The sequence below is a fragment of the Monodelphis domestica genome, chromosome 7 (assembly GCF_027887165.1).
Source record: "Monodelphis domestica isolate mMonDom1 chromosome 7, mMonDom1.pri, whole genome shotgun sequence".
NCBI lineage: Eukaryota > Metazoa > Chordata > Mammalia > Didelphimorphia > Didelphidae > Monodelphis > Monodelphis domestica.
In genome coordinates this window covers 77,846,270-77,863,097 of record NC_077233.1, presented here as the reverse complement: position 1 = coordinate 77,863,097, position 16,828 = coordinate 77,846,270, and the positions used below count along the sequence as shown (strand labels likewise).

At 33.1% G+C, this 16,828-nt stretch overlaps 1 protein-coding gene across 1 annotated transcript in view; it reads right to left on the bottom strand.

The window, feature by feature from the left end:
• Positions 1–16,828, bottom strand: part of ZPBP (zona pellucida binding protein) — a 104,797-nt gene that overhangs the window by 65,707 nt on the left and 22,262 nt on the right. Inside the window, exon 4 of the mRNA XM_016424563.2 lies at positions 8,025–8,150. Within this exon, the coding sequence (XP_016280049.2) occupies positions 8,025–8,150 (126 nt within the window). The remainder of the gene's footprint in view (positions 1–8,024; positions 8,151–16,828) is intronic.

Below are 16,828 nucleotides of genomic sequence, written 5' to 3'. Positions count from 1 at the left end.
AGAAGTTGGATAGTTCTGTTTTCTGCCTGTTAAGAATAAACTAGAATCAGATTTCTCTTCTATCTAACATTCCATGTACTAAAGACAAAAGCCATTTTTGGTATCCATCTTTCCCAAAGTCTCAACTCTGGCTGAATTTTAGCCTTTTTTAACCCTCCTCACTGTTAAAGGTCAATGCCACCTTTTGTGGCATATTAGGAAGTAAAATAAAAGAGGAAGCAGATGATCTTGGTCTGTGTCCTGTCTCCACCAGTTATTTGACCTAGGGCAAGTCACATATCCTCTGATCCTATTTCTTCACATGTAAACTGGAGACAGTCCTTATATTACTTGACTGATAGGAGCCTTTTGGAAATAAAATCTTCTACATAGACATGTGTATAACCATCAAGCACTGTGATAATTTTTTTGTAATACTATTTACATCTTTTGTACATATACCTTTAAAATCAGACTTTCATCTGAAGTCAAATCAATTTCTAAATGCCTTTTCCTTTTCTTCCTTATTAGGATATTCACAACTATATTGTCAAATGTTTATTTTATCATAGGTTCTTAAGGTACATACTGAGTTCTCTTCCCTTTTGGTAAAGATCATAGAATCATACTTATAACTTCTCAGAAGGGAATTTTTGAAATATGCTTTCTTAAAAAAGAAGAGTTGCCTAAATTTCCTGCGTCTGCCTGTACTTCAAATTCCTCTTTTAGGCCATCATGAACTCTAACAAAACATGATTAGTTTTCCTAAGGTTCCTCTCACTTTCCCTCCATCAACTAGTTCTTCCTCATTAGGCAAAATTAAGTCCAGAGTAACTTTTCCATTCATTGCTTCCTCAACTTCTAAAAGATGAAATATTAAAGAGTCAGGAGTTTATTAGATAAAATGCTTTCAGTTAAACAGTGCTTCTGGCGGGTAGGAGTTGGAAGTCAATGCAATTCTTTCAATACTTCTTTATCTTAACCCATGTTGAACAGAAGAGGGATAAGCACAATTTCTGGGGATAACATTTGTCATCTATATTAATCAACAAGTATAATATTTATCTTATCAGAAATTCAAAATACTTCTCTTCCATCATTAGGGGTCATTCTATAGTATAATCCCAAAATGATATTGCTTCTGTTTTTTCTCTCTTTTCACACTCTCACAAGATACTCTCTACACTATGATTATCCCTGTCTGTATCCTCAGTGGCACATAATAGATGCTTAATAATTTTTTGTTCAATTTACTTGGATTCATTTGAAATGAATTGAACTGGATTGAACCTGTCTCTTATTTCAACTCTACTTATTATAAATAAAATATATCCTGCAACTTCAAATTCTAGATCTAAATCTTAACTCAGCAAGTTTTAATGACATCTCAAATTATATTAATCTCATTACATTAAATCTGTTTTATTATTAGTTCCTCTTCCTATCTTCTTTAATATATGTGTGTATGTCTCAGTACTATTTATGACCTTTTTCCTATTTATTTTCTCTTGTGATCAGTAAATATATGTTTATACTAATGGCTTTAATTTTCAATGAATGTTTTACGAATTAGTATTGTTAAGGTACACTGACTACATAAAATTGTGATACAGTTATTTATTATGTAAAGCATAATTATACATATATTTCATATTATATTGTACATATTACTACATTTTATCTATTTATACATATACATATTTCTCTATCTATATATTATATGTAAAATAATATGTAATACATAAAATAATGTAAAGTAATTTTTCATAAGCACTGCTTTGACTATGTGACTGTTAAAACTATCCAATGATTTTCTAACACAATTATTATCCAATATAAATGTAACTTCACTACCTCCATAGCTCCTGATTAGTTTAATTAAATCCTATTCATAAATTATTTTTCACTATACCATTTCCTGACTAATCCATTTCAGTCTAGCCAGCTATGTTGTAGTCCTCTACAATAGCCTATTCTTCCAGCCTGACCTCCTTTCCCAAATCTTTGTGTTCTCCACAATCTTCTGCATACAAAATAACTTCCTCTTTTTTAACCTGACAAAGTACATCATTCTCCACTTTAAATTGCAGTACAAGACAACTTCCAAGAAGCTACTTTTTTCAGTTACTCATATTTATGGAAATTTACTTGAACTAATATGTATCTATTTCTTAAAGTTATATATTTATTTTTCAGAAAAGTTTTCTCAAATAGATTATAAAATCCCAGTTAGTTTATAAACATTTACTGAGTACCTACTATGTGCCAGGCTAAATGCTGAGAATCCAAAAGAGGCAAAAGACAGTCTTTGTTCTTAAGGAGTTCATAATCTAATGGGAGAGACAATATGAAAATAACTATCTATGATCAAACACTATTCAGGATAAATTGGAAATAATCAACTGATGAAAAGTACTAGAATTAAGAGGAGTGAAGGAAAGGTTTAGTTTAGAAAGTGAGATTCTAGCTGGAGTCTAAAAGCCAGGGAAATCAGGAGTTAGTGTTGAAGGAGAGTATTACAGGCATGTGTAATAGCCAGCAATCATGGCCAGAACCAAGAAATGGGAGTCTTGTTCAAGGAACAGACAGGCCAGAGTCACTGGACTGAAAAGACACATGGTTGGGGGAGTGTAAAATGCAAGAAGGCTGGAAAAGTGCAAAGGATAGGGGATAAGGTAGGCTATGGAGAGCCATAAAACAGAGGATCCCAAATAGATCTCATTTATCCCCCAATATGTACTTCAAACATTTATCTAAATGCAATTTATGCCTCAATACCTAGTCAGAATCAAACTCAAGCATCCAATTATTGCACTGCTCATAAGTATGTCTTATTACAATATATGACCTTCAATCATAGAATAATTATTGCTCCCCAACACAAACATTCTAATCCCCACTGAGCTCATACTATACTTCTCATCCTCCATGTTCTTCTCTATGATCCTTAATCCAGACTATATACTACAGGTCAATTTAAAATTTGAAGTCTTTTGAAGAATTCTTCTCTTTTTCTTCCAATCATAATTCCCTTAACCTATGTCCATTTAATATTCACTGCTTCTCACAATGGTTTTCTAATAATTTCATTTGTTATATATCCTTTCCCTAGTAAATTGTTAAAACTGAATTCCTTTATTCATGTCTTCCAAAGCATCTAGCACAAATGTTACACTGTATTATGGAAGAACTCAAAAAATGTTTGATGAATAAATCAAGGAAATCTAGATTAATACAGTCTTTTCAAGTTATTTTTTCCATTTTCAGTAATAATTCATATTATTATAAGGTAGTGGAGAAAGATTATATCTATAGCTAAAAATAAAGAGCCTTAAAATCAGAGTAATCATTTTCCTCATCTATTAAGAACAGAAAATAACCATTATTTGTTATAAGGAGTAAATGAGATGATTTACATAAAGTGCCATACAAATACTTCACCATATTACATGCTTATGTTTGTAGTGAATGGTGATCACAATTCCTCCATAATACAGATCTATGTGGAGTGGCTGATATGTATGACAAGAACACTTAATCATAGATATTTAATATCTTAGGGGTATAAGAATCTCTAATTTTAATAAAACACAACAACCTGAATTACCTTTTTTAGTTGTAATTTCATGCAGTAACAAACTTGATATTTTAAAATACTGATTTTCTTTTAGGAATTTGTGTATTTCTAATAGAGAAAAACATGATTCCTCTGAACCTGGAAAAAGGTACTTTTCACAATTAAATTTCTGCTCATTTGGGGGAAGTTAACTATTTGATTACTACTTTTTGAGGTGGAAATAACTCTAACAACTAAAAGTAATCTACTGTCACTAAATATTTTAACATGACAGATACTGTTTAGTTTCTGATATGAAAAATCTTAACTACAAAACATAAGCTAAAGAACAGGATAAAAGCTTTTTCATTCCTGTAAAGTGTTGTACATATAGCAATGTAAAATTAAAAGAATGCTATGATGCCCTAAGGAGATAGGAGCCTTTTATGGGAAAAAAACAAATAATCTAAATACAGGGTACAGTACTAGATATTGTAGGGGAGATGGGGAACATACAAACAAAAATAAGATATAGTCTTGTGTGGGATAAGATTCAGTATGGAATTCTCAGAGTAATATTTGGAATGTAACCCCAATTTTCAAAACCCCTTAGTATTACTATTCCTTAGATTAAAACTAGCCCCCACCCCACAAAATTTCTAGTTTTCCTGACATATTTTCAAAAACCTTGAGAAGGGTTTATCTGTAGCCTGGGAGGAATGCCAACTATGAGATAGGCTGAAAGAGAAAAGAACAGCGAGTTTCAATTGTATCTTTACTTCCTAGGCTGAAAAACCCATGATAGTCACCTGTTTTGTTTTGTTTTGTTTTTTATCATGGGGGTCTTTAGGGGTATGTAATGTTGAAAATCATGCACTCAAGAGTGTGAACATTACAACCCTCCTCACCCCCCTACTCGACCCCCGCCATGGAATTGGACTAAGGGAAAGAGGAGAATCTTGATTGAGATTATTATAAAATTCTATGCTTGTACTTAGAAGGAGAGATGACATTTTTGCTCCAAGCAAGCAGCTTGTGTGGGCAGAATCGTTTTCCTTCCCCTCCCCCTCCAACCCTTACAGGGTATCTACTGTTTTCTCCAAATAAAGCCACTTTTTCTCTGCCAGCATCTTATCAAGTTAAGAGTGATTTCTGGGGGTGCAAGCTCCCCCAAAATTCCATTCCACAAAGTCACAAACCTAAGGCAGCTTCTAGTCTAGTAGGGAGAATGAGATGAATACCTAAACAAATATAATAAATTGGAATCTAATAGATATCTAATTGACAGCATAAAGAGCTATGAAATAAGATTGTTACTCAAGTGGCTACTGAGGGGAAAGGTTATGTCTTTCTCAGCTTTGTATTTCTCAGAAAGATTTGTAGGTAGCAGGCAGTTAACACTTCTTAAAAGAATGGATTTAATGAACAATGGTCTGATCTGGTATATAGCACATTTTTCAGTGCCTGTGACATTTTATACTCTAAGAATTCCAACTCTAATGTATAGAATTATGAGTCTCTGTAGTTATGTAAGAATGTGAACTAACCTTTTTATTTCTCAAAACAAATGTTTGCTGTGATTTTAGCACACATTTAACATATGTTGCTTTTCTCTCTTGTTTTCCTTCATTAAAGATAATAAGATAAACTTACAGGTAAGAAGAAATGTTTATCCTTAGGCACAATCTCACAATGCCAACAGGGTAAGAAAAAAAGTGGTGAATAGAGCAGTAAAAATAAAACCTCATCCACAGAGGCAATGAGATGATGATTGGATGCTTCTGCCAACAGGTCATAAGGAGCACAACACATCAATCTGGATTTGTGGCAGGCCTGAACACAAAAACAGTTATGTTAATTTGGATTTCTTTACATGGTAAATAAAATATTTTTATTTTTTACCAAATGAGAAGCAAAAGCAAAATACATTTTAAGAATTACAATAGAGAATGAGAAAGAATTTAGAAAATAATTTGTAAAAAACAAATATTAATAACTATAGAAACACTTTATATTAATTATATTTATTTGTTTAAATTGGTAATATTTTATCTATCATCCAGGTATGGCTCAAATACATTCTTTATGTGTATAGGCAACATTTAATGCAATTTTTCATTCAGTTAAGCAAATATTTAAATAGTGTCTATAATATACAAAGTATTCTAAAAAGTGCCCCTCATACAGAGATGAATGAAGACATAATTCCTTGCCTCAAGAAACTTATCAATGAATGGTGGAAATGTAGGGGTTGTACGAAGGAGGGGAAAAGACATTAAAGAAAAAACTACCAGAAGGCAGAATGTTAGGTGAAAAGAAAACATCCTGATAAAACTGCTACAAGAAATATGAGAAAGCACTGATTACTTTCAAATGAGAATAATTAGAAAAAAATCTCCATTAAGGAGGTAGTTGGACCTTGAAGGAGGGAAAAATCTGTCCAAGGCTTTGGGGATGGTGTGAACAAAGGAAAAGGCACAGGCAAGGGCAGAAATGAAAAGGATACAGTGATATATTTGGCTGTAGTGTGTAGACTGTGATGAGAGGGAATAAGAAAATGCCAGAAAGAAGTTGAAGCAAGAATTATGGAGAGACAAAAATGAGAAGTTATATTTCACTAAATCAGTGATAAGGAGATACTAAAAAGTATCTAAGTAGAAGAATAATGTAATCAGTGTTGCATACATTAGGAAGATTAGCAGGACAGAAGTAAATGATGTAGTACTGAAGAAGCAAAGAGGCTTGAGGAAAGAGCAGTTAGAAGACAACTAGAGACTAGTTGAAGAATGATAAAGGCTCTAACTAGGGTAATTGAAGTGGGAGTCTCAAGGAATAAATTTAAGAACTGCTGAGGCAGTAGGATCTATTATACTTAACAACTAAAAGAATATAGTATGAGAGGGGAAAAAGTAAAAGTTGAATGCAAGATTTTGAGCACAGGTTTTGAGCAAGGTAAGGCAATAATAGCATCGACAAAAATAGAACAGGGAGGAAGAATGGCAAGTTGTGGAGGAAAGATGATTAGATTGCTTCTGACTAAACTGAGTGTTGCATGTCAGGAGGTGAAGATACCCAACAGACATTATGAATTAAAGAACTGGTATTTTGGGCAAAGGCCAAAAGAAGCAGTATAAATTTGGCATCATTGGTAATAACTAAAATCACTGAAGAATCAGAAGAATATAAGAATTTATTAAATGCTTACTATGTAGTATGGACCATATTAAATGTGATGAGTTAAAAAACAAACAGAAAAGGTCCCTGTCTACAAGAAAAGCTGAAGGAAAACCAAGGCCAAGAAGAACATTAGAAACAGATCCTCTTTTAATCCATATTTAATGTCTATGAAGTAGAAGATAATCTGGTGAAAGGAAATAGCCTATTTTAGAAGTCAGAAAAAGGGAGAGTTATCAAGGAGAAGGTGATGCAGCAGTATTAAAGACTGAAAGTCAAATAGGAGGGCTGAAAAAAGTTACAAGTCTTAACAATAAAAAGATTATCTGCTATCTTGGAGAAACTACAATAAAATCTTAAGGATAAAATTAAGATTAGACTACAAGAAAATGAGGATGAATAGATGGCACAGTTGAGGCAGCAAGCATAAATTATCCCTTCTAAAAGTTTGATAAAGAAAAAAAGAAAGGATGATAATTTGAGAAAGTAGTGAGATCAAAGGAAAAACTTTTGGAGATAGATCTGAATATGATTTTAAGCAGAAGTGAAGAAGGTAGCAGAGAAAAATAGATTGAAGATATAAAACATAAAAGGATAGCAAATGGAAAAAGGAAACAGAGGAATAAGCTACTTAATCAAAGTAACTTAAAGATATTAATATATAATCAATGTGAGACCACAGGGTGAAGAATTCATTCTTAAAAGCGTAATTTTAATACTTAGAAATACTTTAATACTTAGAAATACTTCAGTGAATAATAAAAATTAAAAGGACAAATATAATAGTATTTATGTTCAAAATCTCATCCAATAAAATATTTTAGAACAATCTATAAAAGTGATTATGAATTGATTCTCTAATGGTTTACTGGATGTGCCTACTCAAGTAAGATAAAATTCTATATGAATACTTATTTCTAAATATATATTTACTTTTCTTTAGACACCAAAGAACAAATCTGCTTCTCAAAATATGTAAAATTGTCAAAGAAAGAGGACACAAAATAATCTTAGCTAGATAAGTAAACTGAATATTTCAATCAATATGGAAAGAATTTCCTTTGGAATATTTAAAGGTCATTAACTCTCTCATATGGCTCAGTGATTTATGCTCTGTCTTCATTTCCTTACTTCAAATTCACCCTTCTTAGGAAATAGTTGCTAAAATCCTATACTCTAAATTCTTTAAAAATTCATACAAAAATTAAATGAAAACATGAAGCTAAAGGATAAATTCACTTATGAGGCACATGCTATAACCTTCCCTACTGAGCGCATTAAGCATGACTCATATATAAAAACTACAAAATCTTACCTGAGACAGTTTTACCACTTGGTCCAATCCAGTGGAAAACTGGGTCTATCAACTCTAAATTGCGCAGCCTTTTGTCTATGCATAGTAAATGAGGACTGACGTGATTCACCTTGACATATATTTTGACTGAAATATAATATTCAAGAATGTCAATTATATTTCTACATTAATGAATTTTTTCCATAATACATATATTATTAGCATTATAAAACTTCCCCTCATAAAAACAAAGATGTTAGATTTCATAGTCTTTTAAAATTACTTTAATTCCATAATAATTGCCCTTATTTCTAGGAAGAGAAAAATATGATTTAATTTTGGGTTATAAATTTTAAAAAGTAATTTAACTAAGTAGAGATTTATTTCCTTTTTCCACTAATTTCCTTCAATGTTTCTAATAAATTTGTCTATTATTCAAAAATAATTTGACTTACCTACCATCATGTTTTTTTTAAAGGAGAATTTCTTTAATTAGAAATTACAACACAGATTAAGATATTCCTGTCTCAGCTTTGTTGTTATTCCATTTGTAAATACTATTTATAAACTGAAGGGAATTCCTGATATTGAAAAGCAAATAAAAAACGCTCATGGGTAACAAAGTATAAGAAAACAATTTGTGAGGAAATATAGCCAAAAAGTAATGCCCACAAAGGCACTTTGCTTCTTTAGTTATAAAAAAAGGATTATTTTCAACTTATACAATTGGATTCCTTATGAGCTGAAGAAAGTTTAGAAATCATCTTGTCATTTTTAAGGCTCATAGATGATTTTCCTATTGATCGGGACACAAGATTATAGGTTGAGAGCTAGTTGGGCCCTTTGAGATTATATTGTCCTGTAGGCTAACCTCATTTTACAGATGAGGAAACCAAGGTTCAGAGACTGTGATTAATTTGCCTAAGGTTAAATGGTTAACAATGTCCTTAGAGAGAAGATATATATGTGTGTGTGTGTGTGTGTATATATATATATATATATATAGTCTTTCTCCCTCCATGTTCTAATTGTGAACAACGAATACCACAGATCATTTTTATAACGTTCTCATTTTGAATTGAGATTCAAAAATTTAAATGGCTTGCCCAAAGTCATATAAAAACAGGGTAATAAGCAGCTAATATATATTTATATGTATTTAGAAATTACAAGTTAACTTCCCTTATTGAAATATGAACACCTCTAGGGAAAGAACAAAGTTTTTCTTTCTTCTCATCCCTAGTGCTTAGTAGTCAACTGACTCACTTGCTTTTATTTCCCAGGACAATCCTCTTTCCCTAATACCCTACTGCCTCCTATATAACACATTCTGATTAAATTTATTTTTGGGTTGCCTCTTCAGAAAGCTTCAAGGCTCTTACTTTCCTCTATGGAACATATATTGAACTCTCTTAAGCATTTTTATGATATGATTTTTCTACCATTTACCCCAAAGGGACAATCAACATTTTAGAAGCAATGTGTCTAGACTTTGCTCTAACTATAGATTCTCCATGCCAGAAATACATCTTAATGTTAAGAATCACAATCGACCAAGCCATCAATGAATTCTCCAAGAAAAAATCCCCAGGGCCAGATGGATTCACAAGTGAATTCTACTAAGCATTAAAAGGATTAAAAGAATTAATACCAATATACTATATAAACTTTTTGGAAAAATAGGGCCAGGAGAAGTCCTACCAAATTCCCTTCATGATACATACATACACATATATATATATGATGCTGATGGCATATCCCTAAATAAAGAAGAGCAAAAACAACAAAAACAAAGAAAGAAAACCATAGACCAATTTCCCAAATGAATATTGATGCAAAAATGTAAATAAAATCCTAGCAAGAAAATGACAGTAATATATCACAAAGATCATTCACAATGACCAGGTGGGATTTGTACCAGGAATACAGAGTTGGTTCAATATTAGGAAAACTATCAGCATAACTGATCATATCAATAATAAAACCAATAGAAATCAAATGATTATCTCAACAGATGAAGGAAAAGCTTTTGACAAAATACAACAACCATTTGTATGTTTATAAAGATAGATAGCATAGGAATAAGTAGAGCTTTCCTTAAAATGATAAGTAGTATTTATCTAAAAGCATCAGCAAGCACAATTTATAATGGGGACAAGCTAGAAGTCTTCCTAATAAGATCAGGAGAGAAGTAAAATGCACATTATCACCATTATTATTTAATATATTATTCTAGAAATGCTACCTATAAAAATAAGAGAGGAAAAAGAAATTGAAGGAATTAGAATGGGCAGTGAGGAAACAAAACTATCACTCTTTGCAGATGATATGATGGTATACTTAGAGAATCTTAGAGACTAAACTAGATATTAGCTGAAATAATTAACAACTTCATCAAAGTTGTAAGATATAAAATAAATCCATGTAAATTATCAGCATTTCTACATATTATCAATAAAACCCTGCAACAAGAGATAAAAAGAAATTCCATTTTAGTTAACTATAGATAATATAAAATACTTGGAAATCTACCTGCCAAGATAAAGCCAGGACTAAATGAACACAATTACAAAAATTTTCACAAAATAAAGTCAGATCTAAACAACTAGAAAATACTAAGTGCTTGTCGGTAGGCTGTCATGTAATAAAAATGGCTGTTCTACCTAAATGAATCAACTTATTCAATAGCATATCAACCTAACTGCCCAAAAGAATATTTTCTAAAACTAGAAAAAATAACAAAATTCATCTTGAAGAACAAAAGGTCAAGAATATCAATTGAATCAATGAAAAAAAATTTTGAAGGACAGAAGTTTAGTAATACCAGATTTCAAATTGCATTATAAAGCAGTAATCAACAAAACAGTCTGGTACTGGCTAAGAAAAAGAATGGTAGATCAGTGGAGTAGATTAGATGCACACTATCTAACAATATGTAACTACAGTAATTTAGTGTCTGATAAATGAAAAGATCCAAGTTTTGGGAACAAAAACTCACTATTTGACAAATACTGTTTGGAAAGCTTGAAAATGACATGGTAGGGCCTAGAGAGAGGCAAAACCTCAAACTATATAACAAGGTAAGTCAACATGGGTACCTGGCTATAGGTAAAACAAAGCTATGGGAAGAATCTCTGGCCATTTGAGTTGAGTTTCAGCACAGATCTTCCCCATCACACAAATACGAAGTCAAAATGACCCCCCTAAGCAAGCCAAGCCCTCAGAACTCTTTTGGGCCTTCCCCCTCAGCTCCTAGTAGTTCAGAGAGAACTGAACTTCCTATGGTTACTTTACTATAGCTAATAAATACTACAAACATACAATGAACAATATAAACCTAGCTGGCTCTGCCAAAACTGTTATAGTGGGATTTGTTAGGGGAAAGAACAAGAAGGAAAAATATAAATAATCAGGTTTATTTTGGGGAAGGTTGAGAGGGGAAGAGGGAAAAGGGTAAGGAAAATTATTATAATTAATCCCAAAACTAATTTCTATTTTAAACCTAACTTATCTAAGCTAAATACATTGTTTCCCCAACACAAATCTCACAAATGTAGTCCAATACAAGAGCCAAGATGTTCAGATGAAACTGTCCAAAGCAGGTCCAGTAGAGAAGTGGGTCTTTAGTTCTCTGTCCGGCTGCCAGCAGCCAGTTCAAGAAGGATCCCTCTCTCTTCAGCTGGTATCACCAAAAGGCCAGAAACCTGGTAGATAGATGGAAAAACCTCCAATCTCCAAAACCTTCTCCAGGAGAGAGAGTGTCTTACAAGTTGGAAACTTGGAATCTTCACCCAGATCTGACCCAGGCTCCCATGAGACCCTCCATCACATATCCCTGTCAATCACTTGGAAGTTCACATTGCAAAGCCCTTTTGCATTCTTCCTTTTCCTATTACAATATGAATAAGCAATTTTCAGATGAAGAAATCAAAATCAAAACTATCTACAGTCATATGAAAAAATGCTCTAAATAACTCTTAATTAGAGAAATGCAAATAAAAACAGCTCTGAGGTACCACTTTACAGCTATCAGATTGGCCAATATAACAGAAAAGGAAAATGATAAATGTTGGAGGGGATATGGAAAAATTGAGAGACTGACAATAGAATTGCGATCTGATCTAAACACTCTAGAGAACAATATGAAAGTATGCCAAAAGGGCTCTAAAACTGTGCTTACCCTTTAATCCAGCAATACCACTGCTAGATCTGTATCCCAAAGAGATCCCCCAAAAAGGAGAAATGAATCTATTTGTACAAAAATATTTATAGCAGTTCTTTTTTGTGGTAGTCAAGACTTGAAAATTGAGGCAATGTCCATCAATTAGGGCTAACAATAATAATAGCTAACAACATAAATGGTTGAAATGAATACTATTGTACTATAAGAAATTATACATAGGATGATTTCAGAAAAACTTGTACTTAAATGAACTGATGCAAAGTGAAGTATGCAGAACTTGAAGAACAAAGTATATAATAATAGCAAGATTGTTTGATAGACAAGTGTGAATGACCTAAAAAAAAAATAGCAATAGTCATCCAAGATGAACTCAAAGACTCATGATGAAAAATGCCATCCATCTCCAAAGAAAGAACTGATAAAAGTCTGAATGCAGACCAAAATATTTCACTTTCCTTTTTTTTGTTCAAGATCTCTTCCACAAAGTAACTAATATGGAAAGATGTTTTACATGGTTGTACATGTAAAACATATATCAGATTGCTTAATGTCTGAAAAGGGAAAGGGGGAGGAGGGGAGAAGGGGATTTGGAATTTATTAAAAAATGTTAAAAATTATTTTTATTGTTAATTGAGGAAAAAATAAAATACTAAATAAAAAAGAATAATAGTCATTCCCTTGAGTCTCCAAGAAAAAAAAAAATTACTCCTAAGAACCTCTGGTCTCAATAGTGTCACAGCTGAAGCTGTCTAAATGGCTTCTTTCAACTTTGACAAAGCATGTAGATGTTCTTTAGTTAATTTCAAAGGTTCTTTAACTTCTTTCTTTGTCAAGTCAGTAAAACACTTGGAAGTATGGGAACGCCCTATGATATACTGTCTTAAGAAACCAGCAACCTCTAGAAATGCCCTGAGTTGTTTCTTGGTACTAGGGATGCCTCGCTTCTGTATATCTGTTATCCTTTTACTTGAAATTTTCCTGGATCCCACTTCCAGAATAAATCTGAGATAGTCAACTTTTGGAAGTACCCACTGAATTTTCTTCTTAGAGAATTTATCCTCTCTTATAAAACTCTATTAATAAATTCCTTGGATCTTACAAGCATGTCTTTGCGTCAGGTAATGCTAGCAATAAATCATCTACATAGGATACCAGCTTGCTGTGTTTGAAAGTGATGTTAGCTAGATCTCTTTGAAGAAGCCTAGCAAAATATAGAGGCCGACTCAACATCCTTGAACCAACCTAGTATAACAGGGTTGATTGTGTCCCCATTGGAAAGAGAAAATGTTTTGAGAGTCAGGGTGCAATGGTATGGTGAAATATGCATTGCTTAGATCTACCACTGTGTAACACCAGGCATCTGGTGGTATCTGTGTGACAATATAATTTGGTGAAGGTGTCATACTATATGACTTTTTTATAAAGTTGTTCACTGCCCTAAGATCCTGTACAAATCTCTAGCATTGTGTCCTGTCTGCATTCAACTTGTTTTTCTTAATAGCCAAAATTGGACTATTAAATTCAGACACTGTAGGTCTTAAAAATGTCTTGTTCCAGTAAGCTGTTTATAATTGGTGTTATGTCTTCTCTTTTCAATTTGTATTGAGGAATCTTAGGAGTTACATAATCCCTGACTTCTATCTTTACCAGTGCCACTGATTTTATTCTACCCACATCATTCTGATCTTTTGGAATATCATCAGGTATCTCATATAATGATGTTAACTTTTGAATTTGCTCAGGTTTTTCTTCCAATTGCTCCAGATATAGCAATGGGTAATGTTTTAGAGAATGTTTGGGCAAATGCAGGTATATATTTCCAGAATGTTCGCATTGCAGGGTTGCCCTGATCTTACATAAAAAATCCCATCCTAAAAAGTTATCTGGACTTCCAGGGATCAACAGGAATGCATGATCAATGGTGAGAGGACCTAGCTTAACCATTGTGCTTTTATGTTCAGGGACCTGTTGTATTTCTCCCATAGCTCTAGCCACTGAAGTCATGGTCCCTATAGTGGTATCTCCTGGAAATGTCTTTAGGACTGATTTTGAAGCACCAGTATCCACAAGAAATTTGTATTGTTTCTTCCCCACCTTAATCCATAGATATGGTTCTAGTCTTTGGGTAGCTATTGAATCAATTGCTAATGTTTAATCTTTGTAATGCACTGTTATCTTCTGCCATTTGTATAGTTGAACCAGTTAAATCTTCTTGGCTTAAATCATTTCCTAATTGATCTTCATTTAAATTTGACTGTATCTTTTGACTAAATATTCCTCCTTCACTGGAATATGAATTTAAACCATAGTTACCTATAAGTTCATAGAGTTTAACTTGTTCAGACCTCCCTCCTCCATTTAGAATGTTCGCTTCATGGAAGTTTCTTGAACCCTTGGCCATCATGGCAGTTGTTGTGCCCTCCATTCTATCTGTATTTTCAAATCTAATTGCTGTTACACTTCCAATACATTGAATATGATCATCAATATCAACTGAATTTTCAGCTCTATCTTCTTTTAGATTTGAAATTGTCAAGTTATTTAATGTAGGATGAAAAATTTCAGCATCTGGGTTCAAGCTAGATATTTTTTCTAAGGAAGTCTGTCCCAAATAGCTTTTTGAAGTTTTAATAGGTTCAAGTGGGGTTTTATCTTTGTCTATGAGTTTATGTGCCCTGTTTATAGCTCCTGTAATTGTATCTGATATAGTAACCTCAGTTTGTGCCTTCATTTGATCATTATATTGCAGGGAATTGAAATTTTGTTTTACTGTTTCATTCAACAGCTCATGATCATGTTTATGTGAGTTTTCATGAATTCTTTTTCTCTTCAATTCAGTCCCTGTACCCACTTTACACTGAAAAAAAAGTTTTCTAGATGTTTTTATCTGTTCTTTGCTGTTTTCCTAACTGATTACTATGCCCTTTCTGACTGAGTCTCCAATATCAGCTTATATCTGTGCTATTGGACTTTTAATATCTTTATCTAATTCTGTACTTGTCTCTGATTTTCACTCAATATTTGATTTGTTATCATAACTTCTCACAGACCCAATAAATTCACTTTTATGTTCTACCCACGTATTTTCTTTTTTCTTTATGTTTTTGTTTCACTCCTGCCAGTCCCTTATTACTTGTCACATCCTGCAATTCCTTTCGGTCATCCCCTTGTTTATTACTAAGTATCTTAAATTCCTGTCATAAATTGTGTCTACCTTTTAATACCACATCTGCATATTTTGGTTTAGCACCTGACTTTATGGCTATTTTCATGGCTTCAAGGTCTAGTGCCTTCTCCTTCAGTTTTTAGCTGGCAATGCTGGCAACAAGAATTTGTTTTTGATATATAATAAGTTTTTCCTTATGTATTTTTGTTAAGTTCATATTTTTCTTTAAATAATAATCCTTGATCAGGTGACCAACTTTGTGACAAAGGAAACATTTCCTTGTTTCTTTCTGGCCCCTATGCTGTTGGTATGAGAGTCTAGAATAGGTTTTTATGGTTGGCAAATTTTTTATTTGCTCAATCACCTTTTGCTTAAGTGACTCCTCTGTATTTTGTAACTTTTGTTTTAACTCATTTATTTCTGACTGTTGTTCTTTTTGACTATCCCATAAGTATGTCACTGCATCCCTAAGCTCAGTCAATGTGATGTTGTCATTTTGGGGGAAATAGTTTCTAAAAAAAAATTTTAAATGCAAGTTGCAGCCCCTGAGGAACTGTCTCCTCACATGTGCCACAGACTCTTCTGAATCTTGGTCTATTCCCATTATGGATTCTGCTGTTTCTGATAATCAATGTAGCTGGCAGGATATTCTGTGCTTTCTTGGGTCAACTTGTCAAATTTACTCCAAGCATTTGGCTTAGAGCAGAATGCTTTTATGGCTTGCAGAAGATCTCTGCATTTTCTTAAGTAAGCCATACTGGTAGGATTTTCAAAGCCAAAATCTTCTCTTTGTTCTTAAGTGGGCCAGCTGGTTAGAGAATGGTCTTTCCTGGTTTTCTTAACAAACTGCCTATGCTCATGAGGGCTAAATCATTTGGGCAGGAGAAAATCCAAGTCCTGGAAATCAGGTTCAAAAAATTTAAAGGCCCTCTTCAGGTCCTTCAACGCACAGTAGGGTTCACTGAGAAATTTTGGGAACCTACGTTTGTTAGAATCAAGTTTTTGGGTGGAAAACTGTTTTTGGATATTTGAATGAACCACACCAGTAGAGTCAGATATCTTTGCTATGTCTCTCAGAGATAGTACCTTTTCAGCATTAGTATCTTCCTTGATATTTTCCTCAGCCCCTTTTTTGTCCTTTTCTTTGGGTTTCTTATCTTTCTCCTTAATATCTTTGTCCATAAGCCCTGTATTCTTTTGCCCACTCCCCTCCTTAGCCTGATCTTGCCCTTGCTTTTGTAAAAACTCCTCACATGTCTTCTTAACCATCTGCTCAAGGTTAGTGTCTACCACCAGAATCTGAGCTGCCTTTTTTGGTGTAACAAACTTAACAATATTCTTGATGTAAGTGAAAGTTTGGATTGCAGTCATGATGAAAACATACACTTGAGTAATGACCTGCCATACCACTGTATCAGTAGTAAGTGGTATAGATGTTATGAAAGCCGTGGTGTTTGATATTAAGCCTATAGTGTC